The sequence below is a fragment of the Bubalus bubalis genome, chromosome 1 (genome assembly GCF_019923935.1).
Source record: "Bubalus bubalis isolate 160015118507 breed Murrah chromosome 1, NDDB_SH_1, whole genome shotgun sequence".
NCBI classification, from domain to species: Eukaryota; Metazoa; Chordata; class Mammalia; order Artiodactyla; family Bovidae; genus Bubalus; species Bubalus bubalis.
Genome location: NC_059157.1, coordinates 171,494,040 through 171,506,955, shown reverse-complemented (window position 1 = coordinate 171,506,955; position 12,916 = coordinate 171,494,040). Strand labels below are relative to the sequence as shown.

Below are 12,916 nucleotides of genomic sequence, written 5' to 3'. Positions count from 1 at the left end.
TACAAGTCACTCCAGAAAGAATGAAGCAGCTGGGCCAAAGTGGAAATGACACTCAATTGTGGGTGTGTCTGGTGGTGAAAGTAAAGATGATGCTGTAAAAAACAATACAACGTTGGAACTTGGAATGTTAGGTCCATGAATCAAGGTAAATTGGATATGAGTAAGGAGATGGCAAGACTGAATATCAACATCTTAGGAATCAGTGAACTAAAATGGACAGGAATGGGCAAATTTAATTTAGATGATCATTGTATCTACTATTGTGGGCAAGAAGTCTTTTGCCTTTCACAATGATTTTATAAGTACCCAATTCTCTTATTATATCCCTTTCTGCTTAGAACGAACTTCTATTACCTGTAACTGAACACTGACTGACACAGTGGGCTCATATAATCCTTCTTCAACACTAGATTTTCTAGCCCAGCAGCTCCCCAAAATTAGTTTAACAATTATCAGGAGAATCTGGTTAAAAAAAAAAACAGTTTCTAGGGCACAGTTTTTGGAGATTCAGATTAAGGTAAGTCTTGGGTGGTACTTGAAAATCTAAATTTGAGTAAGAGATGGCTCCTGTCTTCAAGGATTTCATTGTTTCAGTATCTTCAGTGTCTTTTCTCTTTTGATATTTAACTCTCTATAGTTCACCATCCTATTCCCATTCTCAGGGCTAAACTCCTCCAAAGTACTCTCCCAACCTTCCTTGATCTTTTCCACATTTGATTCAACAGTGCCCTTTCTACTCCTTTACCTAGGATTGTGATAAAAGGAAAGGATCTATTATGCTAATGACCTATCAAACTCATTAGACTCAGGGTTTCTTTCCTGCACTTCCAACAACCCTCTAAACTTTACTTCTGCTACTCAAAACAAGGACACAGCATGCTTTCATTGTTATTTAGAAATATCCCACAGGTACAGGATTTTTACTTTAGCATAGTCTTTCTGTGTACAATCCTTTTCCAACCTTTTACTTCTCTTACTCCGCAAGTTATCCAAAGGGCTAATAATATCTCAAGTGTCCTAACTCAGCTCTCTTCTACTCCACAGTCACCTTCCAATTTCATTTGCCTTTCTATCCAGGGAGGACCCATATTCAAGCAAAGTCAGAATCAAGCCCAGGGTCAAATTAAATGCCAGCAACATTTTCATTAGCACAATCTCTCATTCACTATGCAGTTCCATAGCTCAGGATGAAATACTATAGGAACTTTACTATGACCATTTCCGAATTACTAAGTTTTGAGAAGTCTGAAAAATATGTGACAGAGAACAGAGTAACTTTATCTAACCCAACATATACCCTTGGAAATAACATGCCATTTGAATAATTAATTTGTTTACTTGGTAAAATGTGACATTGTAAGTGTGAGATATTCCATTTCTGCAGGGGATTTAAGCAGAAAAGAAACATGAAAAGGAGATGCACTGTGTTAAGCCAAGCCAATTATCTTTAAAATATTACATTTTATTAATCTAAATGGCATACTAAAACAAATCATAAATGTTTTACCTAAAACGCCTCCCACGCTGTTGGTTCATCTTTGCTCGAGGAGCCACACCATCAACAGCCATGAAGAATACTTTCCTGGGCTTAATAATGCGGAACAACACCTCCAAGTAGTGAAAAATATCAGTGAAGATTTTATCATCTGAAATTCTGAAGTGAACATCATCATCATTAGGATGGGAACACTGATGTATAATTCCATTCATATCCAGGTATAAGTTATCAAATTCAGGAATCTAAAAAACAAAAAAATGATCAAGACCATTATTATAATCAATCACATATACATAAGCATCTGATAAAAAGTAGGATATAGGGGCTTATTCTGATTATATAAAAAGTCAGGAAACACAGTTGAATAAATAAACAAACAGGAGGAATAAGGAAGACAGAGACATATTATGTGGTTACACTATGCACCAAAAGCTTGATCACATTTACTGCCAGGAAATTATTTACTTATTTAAAATATGATAACCTAAGAATACATCAAATAAAGTACTTGATTGATCTGGTACTCAAAATATTAGTCTCCTTTCTTCTGTTTGAGATTAATTTCTAAAAGCCTCTATTTTCTCTATAAATGGGTAACATGATACACATTTTTATCAAATGGCTCTATGCACATGGTCATTAAAAGGTTTTACAAGTGATTCAAAGACTTATTAATATTTGGTTTCACTGAAGTGTGTGTGTGTGTGTGTGTGTGCGCGCGCGCGTGCGCGCACACACTCAGTTGCTTCAGTTGTGTCCAACTCTTTGCAACCCCATGGACTGTGGCCCACCAGGATTCTCTGTTCACAGAATTTTCCAGGGAAGACTGATGGAGTGGGTTGCTATGCCTTCCTCCAGGGGATCTTCCCAACCCAGGGACTGAACCTGCATCTCTATGTCTCCTGCACTGGCATGCAGGTTCTTTACCACTAGCACCACCTGGAAAGCTTTCACTGAAAATAGAATCATTAGTTATATTAATTTAAAAATCTTAGATTATGCCAAGAAATTTAGGAAATTTTGAAAACTGATTTTTCATACATGGACTAAATAATTTCTAAATTTTGGCTAAGAGGCATATGATTTTACAGAAAGGCTTTCATGGTTCTGATTCTGATCTACTTTTCCTCCATTTAAATATTTATGAGCAAGGGTTCCCTCATGGCTCAGACTCAGGTAAATAATATGCCTATAATGCAGGAGACCCAGCTTCCTTCCCTGGGTTGGGAAGAACCCCAGAAGGGAATGGCAACCACTCCAGTATTCTTGCCTGCAGAATTCCACGGACAGAGAAGCCCGGACGGCTATAATCTGCTGCTGCTAAGTCACTTCAGTTGTGTTCAACTCTGTGCGACCCCAGAGACGGCAGCCCACCAGGCTCCTCCGTCCCTGGGATTCTCTAGGCAAGAACACTGGAGTGGGTTGCCATTGCCTTCTCCAATGCAGGAAAGTGAAAAGTGAAAGTGAAGTCCCTCAGTCGTGTCCGATTCCTAGCGATCCCATGGACTGCAGCCCACCAGGCTCCTCCATCCATGAGATTTGCCAGGCAAGAGTACTGGAGTGGGGTGCCATAGTCTATGAGGTCACAAAAAATTGGACAAGACTGAGCAATTAACATTTCACTTCAAGGTGAATGGTCTGAAACAATATACAACACAAAAAACTGAAACAGGCACAACTTAAAATCTAGAAAAATAAAGGAATGTGAGAGGAGTCTGCCTTATATGCTAACGAAAGAAAGGCATTTTGAGTTTTGAAATATAAAAACATTATGGGCTTTCTTAAATTTAAAACTATCTCTGAAACAATTATTCAAATTTTATCATAGGCATAAGTAACAAAGGGGCTTCCCTGGTAGCTCAATTGGTAAAGAATCCACCTGGCAATGTGGGAGACCTGGGTTCAATCTCTGGGTTGGGAAGATCCCCTGGAGAAGGGAAAGGATACCCACTCCAGTATTCTGACCTGAAGAATTCCATGGACTGTATAGTGCATGGGATCGCAAAGAGTTAGACACTACTGAGCGACTTTCACTTTCACTTCACTTCAGTCAGTTCAGTTCAGTCACTCAGTCGTGTCTGACTCTTTGCGACCCCATGAATCACAGCACACCAGGCCTCCCTGTCCATCACCAACTCCTGGAGTTCACTCAGACTCACATCCATCAAGTTAGTGATGCCATCCAGCCATCTCATCCTCTGTCATCCCCTTCTCCTCCTGCCCCCAATCCCTCCCAGCATCAGAGTCTTTTCCAATGAGTCAACACTTCACATGAGGTGGCCAAAGTACTGGAGTTTCAGCTTTAGCATCATTCCTTCCAAAGAAATCCCAGGGCTGATCTCCTTCAGAATGGACTGGTTGGATCTCCTTGCAGTCCAAGGGACTCTCAAGAGTCTTCTCCAACACCACAGTTCAAAAGCATCAATTCTTCAGTGCTCAGCCTTCTTCACAGTCCAACTCTCACATCCATACATGACCACTGGAAAAACCATAGCCTTAACTAGACAGGCTTTTGTTGGCAAAGTAATGTCTCTGCTTTTGAATATGCTATCTAGGTTGGTGATAACTTTACTTCCAAGGAGTAAGCGTCTTTTAATCTCATGGCTGCAGTCACCATCTGCAGTGATTTTGGAGCCCCCCAAAATAAGTCTGACACTGTTTCCCCATCTATTTCCCATGAAGTGATGGGACCAGATGCCATGATCTTCATTTCTGAATGTTGAGCTTTAAGCCAACTTTTTCACTCTCCTCTTCACTTTCATCAAGAGGCTTTTTAGTTCCTCTTCACTTTCTGCCATAAGGGTGGTGCCATCTGCATATCTGAGGTTATTGATATTTCTCCTAGCAATCTTGATTCCAGCTTGTGTTTCTTCCAGTCCAGCGTTTCCCATGATGTACTCTGCATATAAGTTAAATAAGCAGGGTGACAATATACAGCCTTGACGTACTCCTTTTCCTATTTGGAACTAGTCTGTTGTTCCACGTCCAGTTCTAACTGTTGCTTCCAGACCTGCATACAGATTTCTAAAGGGGCAGGCCAGGTGGTCTGGTATTCCCATCTCTTTCAGAATTTTCCACAGTTTACTGTGATCCACACAGTCAAAGGCTTTGGCATAGTCAATAAAGCAGAAATAGATGTTTTTCTGGAACTCTCTGGCTTTTTCAGTGATCCAGCGGATGTTGGCAATTTGATCTCTGGTTCCTCTGCCTTTTCTAAAACCAGCTTGAACATCTGGAAGTTTATGGTTCACGTATTGCTGAAGCCTGGCTTGGAGAATTTTGAGCATTACTTTACTAGCGTGTGAGATGAGTGAAATTGTGTGGTAGTTCGAGCATTCTTTGGCATTGCCTTTCTTTGGGATTGGAATGAAAACTGACCTTTCCCAGTTCTGTGGCCACTGCTGAGTTTTCCAAATTTGCTGGCATGTTGAGTGCAGCACTTTCACAGCATCATCTTTCAGGATTTGAAACAGCTCAACTGGAATTCCATCACCTCCATTAGCTTTGTTTGTAGTGATGCTAAGGCCCACTTGACTTCACATTCCAGGATGTCTGGCTCTAGATGAGTGATCACAACATCATGATTATCTGGGTCGTGAAGATCTTTTTTGTACAGTTCTTCTGTGTATTCTTGCCACCTCTTCTTAATATCTTCTGCTTCTGTTAGGTCCATACCATTTCTGTACTTTATCGAGCCCATCTTTGCATGAAATGTTCCCTTGGTATCTCTAATTTTCTTGAAGAGATCTCGAGTCTTTCCCATTCTGTTGTTTTCCTCTGTTTCTTTGCATTGATTGCTGAGGAAGGCTTTCTTATCTCTTCTTGCTATTCTTTGGAACTCTGCATTCAGATGCTTCTATCTTTCCTTTTCTCTTTTGCTTTTCCCTTCTCTTCTTTTCACAGCTATTTGTAAGGCCTCCCCAGACAGCCATTTTGTTTTTTTTGCATTTCTTTTCCACATTTTCTTTTGCACATTCTGATAGAATGTGGTCCACTGGAGAAGGGAATAGCAAACCACTTCAGTATTCTTGCCTTGAGAACTCATGAACAGTATGAAAAGGCAAAATGATAGGATACTGAAAGAGAAATTCCCCAGGTGAGTAGGTGCCCAATATGCTACTGGAGATCAGTGGAGAAATAACTCCAGAAAGAATGAAGGGATGGAGCCAAAGCAAAAACAATACCCAGCTGTGGATGTGACTGGTGATAGAAGCAAGGTCCGATGCTGTAAAGAGCCTTATTGCATAGGAACCTGGAATGTCAGGTCCATGAATCCAGGCAAATTGGAAGTGGTCAAACAGGAGATGGCAAGAGTGAACGTCAACATTCTAGGAATCAGCGAACTAAAATGGACTGGAATGGGTGAATTTAACTCAGATGATCATTATATCTACTACTGTGGGCAGGAAACCCTCAGAAGAAATGGAGTAGCCATCATGGTCAACAAAAGAGTCCAAAATGCAGTACCTGGATGCAATCTCAAAAACGACAGAATGATCTCTGTTCGTTTCCAAGGCAAACCATTCAATATCACAGTAATCCAAGACTATGCCCCAACCAGTAATGCTGAAGAAGCTGAAGTTGAACGGTTCTATGAAGACCTACAAGACCTTTTAGAACTAACACCCAAAAAAGATGTCCTTTTCATTACAGGGGACTAGAATTCAAAAGTAGGAAGTCAAGAAACACCTAGAGTAACAGGCAAGTTTGGCCATGTTGTATAAAATGAAGCAGGGCAAAGGCTAACAGAGTTGTGTCAAGAGAACACACTGGTAGTAGCAAACACCCTCTTCCAACAACACAAGAGATGACTCTACACATGGACATCACCAGATGGTCAATACCGAAATCAGAGTGATTATATTCTTTGCAGCCAAAGATGGAGAAGCTCTATACAGTCAACAAAAACAAGACCAGGAGCTGACTGTGGCTCAGATCATGAACTCCTTATTACCAAATTCAGACTTAAATTGAAGAAAGTAGGGAAAACCACTAGACCATTCAGGTATGACCTAAATCAAATCCCTCTCCTTCTACTCTATATCTAATTAGCCATAAAGATTTCTTTTTGTTTTTAATATCTTAAATATTCCCAGAATATCACCTTCCTACCCATGCTCACTGTCTTAGGCAACCCCATCTTTTTCTCCATCCCCAGATTTCCCATCTTACTTCAAACCTTCAGTTTTCCATCTGTAGTACCTGTTTCTAGTTTTCACACCACAGTTCAGCCATTTTTCTAAAGCATAATCTGATCATGTGGCTGCTTTTTCAAACTTATACTACAAATTCTTAATGCCATAAAATGTCCTATATGATTTGGCTGTTATCTTTCCCACCAGTTGCCATATTCCTTCCTGTTTCCACATATATCCAACAAACTAAAGGAAGTAAATTATTTGGTTCAGCTCAGTTGCTCAGTCTTGTCCGACTCCTTGCAACCCCATGGACTGCAGCACTCCAGGCTTCCCTATCCATCATCAAATCTCGGAGCTTGCTCGAACTTATGTTCATCGAGTTGGTGATGCCATTCAACCATCTCATCCTCTATCATCACCTTCTCCTCCCACCTTCAGTCTTGCCCAGCATCACGGTCTTTTCAAAGGAGTCTTTTCTTTGCATCAGGTGGCCAAACTATTGAGAGTTTCAGCTTCAGCATCAGTCTTCCAATGAATATTCAGGACTCATTTCCTTTAGGATTGACTGGTTTGATCTCCTTGCAGTGCAAGGGATTCTCAAGCGTCTTCTCCAACAACACAGTTCAAAAGCATCAATTCTTCAGTGCTCAGCTTTATTTAAGGTCCAACTCTCATATCCACACACGACTACTGGAATGTCTAGCTAGTACATCTAGCTTTGACTAGACAGACATTTGTCAGTGAAGTAATGGCTCTGCTATTTAATATGCCGTCTAGGTTGGTTATAGCTTTTTTTCCGAAGAGCAAGTGTCTTTTAATTTTATGGCTGCAGTCACCATCTGCAGTTATTTTGGAGTACAAGAAAGTAGGCTCTCAATGTTTCTATTGTTTCCCCATCTATTTGCAATGAAGTGATGGGACCGGATGCCATGATCTTAGTTTTCTGAATGTTGAGTTTTAAGCCAGCTTTTTCACTCTCCTCTTTCACTTTCATCAAGAGGCTCTTTAGTACCTCTTCTCTCTCTGCCATAGGGTGGTGTCATGTGTTTCTCAGTTTATTGATATTTCTCTGGGCAATCTTGATTCCAAGTTGTGCTTCATCCAGTCCAGCATTTCTCATGATGTACTCTGCATATAAGTTAAATAAGCAGGGTGATAATATACAGCCTTGAAGGACTCCTTTTCCAGTTTGGAACCAGTCTGTTGTTCCATGTCCAGTTCTAACTGTTGCTTCTTGACTTGCATACAGATTTCTCAGGAGGCAGGTCAGGTGGTTTGGTATTCCTGTCTCTTACTGAATTTTCCACAGTTTGTTGTGATCCACACAGTCAAAGGCTTTGGCATAGTCAATAAAGCAGAAATAGATGTTTTTCTGGAACTCTCTTGCTTTTTCGATGATCCAGTGGATGTTGGCAATTTGATCTCTGGTTCCGCTGCCTCTTCTAAATGCAGCATTAACATCTCAAAGTTCTTGGATCACATACTGTTGAAGTCTGGCTTAGGGAATTTTGAGCATTACTTTAGTATCGTGTGAGATGAGTGCAATTGTGTGGTAGTTTGAGCATTCTTTGGCATTGCCTTTCTTTGGGATTGGAATGAAAAGTGACCTTTTCCAGTCCTGTGGCCACTGCTGAGTTTTCCAAATTTGCTGGCATGTTGAGTGCAGCACTTTCACAGCACCTCTTTTAGGATTTGGAATAGCTCAACTGGAATTCCATCACCTCCACTAGCTTTGTTCGTAGTGATGCTTTCTAAGGCCCACTTGACTTCACGTTCCAGGATGTCTGGCTGTAGGTGAGTGGTCACACCATTGTGATTATCTGGGTCATGAAGATCTTTTTTGTACAGTTCTTCTGTGTATTCTTGCCACCTCTTCTTAATATCTTCTGCTTCTGTTAGGTCCATACCATTTCTGTCCTTTATTGAGCCCATCTTTGCAAGAAATGTTCCCTTGGTATCTCTAATTTTCTTGAAGAGATCTCTAGTCTTTCCCATTCTATTGTTTTCCTCTATTTCTTTGCACTGATCATTGAGGAAGGCTTTCTTATCTCTTCTTGCTATTCTTTGGAACTCTGCATTCAAATGGTATATCTTTCCCTTTCTCCTTTGTTTTTTGCTTCTTTTCACAGCTGTTTGTAAGGCCTCCTCAGACAGCCATTTTGCTTTTTTGCATTTCTTTTTCTTTCTCCTGTACAACGTCACTAACCTCCTTTGATAGTAAGGAGTGGTGGGTGGCGGCCGCATGAAGCTGGAGCAGTGAGTAGCCAAGAGGAGATACGCAACGTCTAAGGTCAGGAGAGGGCGCCGTGAGGAGATACCCCACATCCAGGGTCAGAGAAACCCCAGTAAGACGGTAGGTACTGGGTGAAGACATCAGACGGCAGACAGACAGAAACCACAATCACAGAAAACTAACCAATCCAATCACATGAACCACACCCTTGTCTAACTCAATAAAACTATGAGCCATGCCGCATAGGGCCACCTAAGACAGACGGGTCATGGTGGAGAGTTCTGACAAAATGTGGTCCCCTGGAGAAAGGAATGGCAAACCACTTCAGTATTCTTGCCTCGAGAACTCCATGAACAGCATGAAAAGGCAAAAAGATAGGACACTGAAAAATGAACTCCCTAGGTCGGTAGGTGCCCAACATGCTACTGGAGATCATCGGAGAAGTAACTCCAGAAAGAAAGAAGAGACGAAGCCAAAGCAAAAGCACCACCCAGTTGTGAATGTGACTGGTGATGGAAGCAAGGTCTGATGCTGTAAAGAGCAATATTGCATGGGAACCTGGAATGTTAAGTCCATGAATCAAGGCAAATTAGAAGTGGTCGAACAGGAGATGGCAAGAGTGAATGTCAACATTTTAGGAATTAGCAAACTAAAATGGACTGGAATGGGTGAATTTAACTCATATGACCATCATATCTATTACTATGGGCAAGAATCCCTTAGAAGAAATGGAGTAGCCCTCATAGTCAACAAAAGAGTCCAAAATGTAGTACTTGGATGCAATCTCAAAAACAACAGAATGATCTCTGTTCGTTTCCAAGGCAAACCATTCCACACCATGGTAATCCAAGTCTATGTCCCAACCAGTAATGCTGAAGAAGCTGAAGTTGAATGGTTCTATGAAGACCTACAAGACCTTTTAGAACTAACACCCAAAAAAGATGTCCTTTTCATTATAGGGGACTGGAATGCAAAAGCAGGAAGTCAAGAAACACCTGGAGTAATAGGCATAGTTGGTTTTGGAGTACAGAATGAAGCAGTGCAAACACTCATAGAGTTCTGCCAAGAGAACGCACTGGTTATAGCAAACATCTTCTCCAAGAACATAGGAGATGACTCTACACATGGACATCACCAAATGGTCAATACCGAAATCAGACTGATTATATTCTTTGCAGCCAAAGATGAGAAGCTCTATACAGTCAGCAAAAACAAGACCGGGAGCTGACTGTGGCTCAGATCATGAACTCCTTATTGCCAAATTCAGACTTAAATTGAAGAAAGTAGGGAAAACCACTAGACCATTCAGGTATGACCTAAATCAAATCCCTTACTATGATACAGTGGAAATGGGAAATAGATTTAAGGGACTAGATCTGATAAAGTGCCTGATGAACTATACTTGATCAGCTTATACTTAAAAGTGAGTATTGTATCCTTATGTTGCTCCATAAAGCACTACTGTGAAAAATTTTGATGGGAACCTAATTTCCTTTCCTTTAAAAGTCATATGTTTCTTTTTTCTAGGTAACAAAGCTTTTTTCTCTTTTTCTTTTTAAAGTCCATGAATTTTACTAGAACAAACTAGAACATGCTTTGATGTTGTAAATATTCTTGGGTACATGGTATATTCTTTCAACATGGTTTCAATTTGTTTTATAACTTCAAAGTTTTCTTTAATTATAGTTTTCATATTTTTCTATTATTTTGCTTTGATTTCCTTTTTCAATAATGCCTATTATTTGTGTTGACTATCATTACTTTCACTTGAATCTTTTTTATCTTTTAAAATTTTATTTTCACCTTCTATCTTTTTTCTTATGGTTAATTTGCTTTTGCCTTGCTACTAGGCTTCATTTCTGACATGATTTTGTCATTTACATCTAATTTTCTCTAGGTTCTGTCACCTTATTCCTGAATTTCTGTAATTGATTATATGTTGTTTTTCATGCCTTATATCATTTTCTTAGTGCCTTTTTAGCTCATTCTGAAATAGAAGGTTATAATTTTGATCTGTTTTGTATGCATGTCTTTATTGCAAGCTTTTACTGTGTGTGTGTGTGTGTGCGCTAAGTTGCTTCAGTCATCTCTGACTCTTAGCGACCCTATGGACTGTAGCCCTTCAGGCTCCTTTGTCCATGGGATTCTCCAGGTAAGAATACTGGAGTGGGTTGTCATGCCTACCTCCATGGGATTTTCCTAACCCAGGGATAGAACCTGGTTTCTAATGTCTCCACTGGCAGACAGGTTCTTCATCACTAGGGCCACCAGGGTTATTGTCTGTACAAATGTTATTTTGTTCCCCTTTCCCCCATAACTTTGCATACTATACACCCTTGACATTTTTCTATTGTTTATTTTTATGTCAATTTAATTTTTCCTGAACTTTTGGAAGAACAATGCATTTAGGAAGACTTTAAAGTTTCCTCTTCTGCTACTTTGGGATAGTATTAGAAATATGGTGGTTTGCTTGGTTTGTTTTCTAAGATTTCTTGACTCTGTAATTCTTCCCCACTTTTATCTTCACTTTCTTCTCTTATCTGTTTTGTCCCTTTCCTGATAAAATTTTATTTCACTCCTGGCAGTTTTTCTTTAGGATAGGCTGTGCCTTAGAATGGTGCCTTGGCAAGTCAGTTTTGAAGGTTCACAGAAGTTAGTCTGCTCTTGCCCTTTAAAACCCTTCAGTTACAGCTACTGCTACTAATAGGCTTGGAGAGTCTTAGTAAATATTCTGAAGTTCTGTTCTCAGGTTCATCAGATGCTACCCCATTTTTTTCTTCTTCCTCTTGCAAAGATGCCAGTATCAACAGGGTCTAGAGGTTACTGGTAGTCTGTCCCCACCTATTTTATCCTGGAATTCTTGGGGATATCCTGTCACACGGTTTTCTTGCAATTGTCTTATCAGTTTAAATTTTGCAATCTAGTATCTGTTTGTTTTTAAATACGTTTTCAGAGAAACCAAAAACTATGCCCTGTCATTACTACCATCATTTTACTAGAACCCACTCCTCCATTCAATCCCTTCCCCCAACTAGCTTTTGAACTACTGTGACTTACTTAGCACTACCATGTTTTAAGTACTGCTTGGGAGAGTAGCTGGTGATTGCTTTTGGAAAGGCATCACTTTGATGATCACAGTTTTAAACCTATTATTAGTGTTCATGTCATAAAATTGCCTGAGAGCCATTATTTTTGTTCAGCAACAAAATTTCTCAAGATGGAGAAAATCCAAGATCCTTACATCAAACCAAATTCTTTGCCAAAGAGTAGGGAGGTAAGACAATACTGAACAGATTGTGTATTATCAAGTTAGTCTGAATGTCTTAATTTAGAGAGAAAGTGACTGATACATGGCAGGTACTCAAATGTTTGTTGCGTGAAGGATCCAGGAAAAACCTAAGTTAGTTGTCACTATTTTCATCCTCTTCTCTGAACGAAATGTTTTCCTGTCTAACTCAAACTACGTTTCAGATAAATTAAAGACAAACTACCATTCTGCAAATTTTGGTAAGCTTTTCCTCATATACTAAATCTGATAGGAATCCGACAACAAAGAATACCTCCGGGAAGTTTAATCCTACCTTCCCACTATTAGTATTTTTTAAAAAGAATAAACCATAATTTAAGAGACAGCATGATGGTGTTCACTGGATTATTTCCCCTCATATTAAACAATGCTATCATCACAACTAAGTCAATAAGCTCTACAAATTTAAAAAATAATTTTTCCCCTGTAAAATATAAAATGGACAAGAGATCTACCAAAACCATTAAATAAACACAAGCAACAAACACTAGCCCCAAATTCTAGTTTATCTAATATATTGCTGTCGTTCAGTTGCTAAGTCGTGTCGGAATCTTTGCCCGTCTACTGCAGCACGCCAGGCTTTCCTGTCCTTCACCATCTCCCGGAGTTTGCTGGCTATTTTTTGCCACAGTTCCAATACATGAACTACATTTTTGAAGCGTGCACATAAACTCTTTGCTGGGGTCATTATATACCGAATATGACGATTACAAGTATTAGTGCTCTTACAGTCTGCTCCT

General features: G+C 39.8%; 1 protein-coding gene across 6 annotated transcripts in view; it reads right to left on the bottom strand.

Moving 5' to 3' along the window:
• The window catches only part of XRN1 (5'-3' exoribonuclease 1), a 115,633-nt gene that overhangs the window by 101,064 nt on the left and 1,653 nt on the right, over positions 1-12,916 (bottom strand). For 4 of the 6 annotated variants that reach the window (XM_006078011.4, XM_006078010.4, XM_006078009.4 and 1 more), the window contains exon 2: positions 1,508-1,740. In XM_006078011.4, coding sequence (XP_006078073.1) covers positions 1,508-1,740 — 233 coding nt within the window. Of the gene's footprint in view, positions 1-1,507; positions 1,741-12,916 lie in introns of those variants that run through there. The other 2 variants (XM_044946371.2, XM_044946367.2) reach the window with 2 other exon arrangements.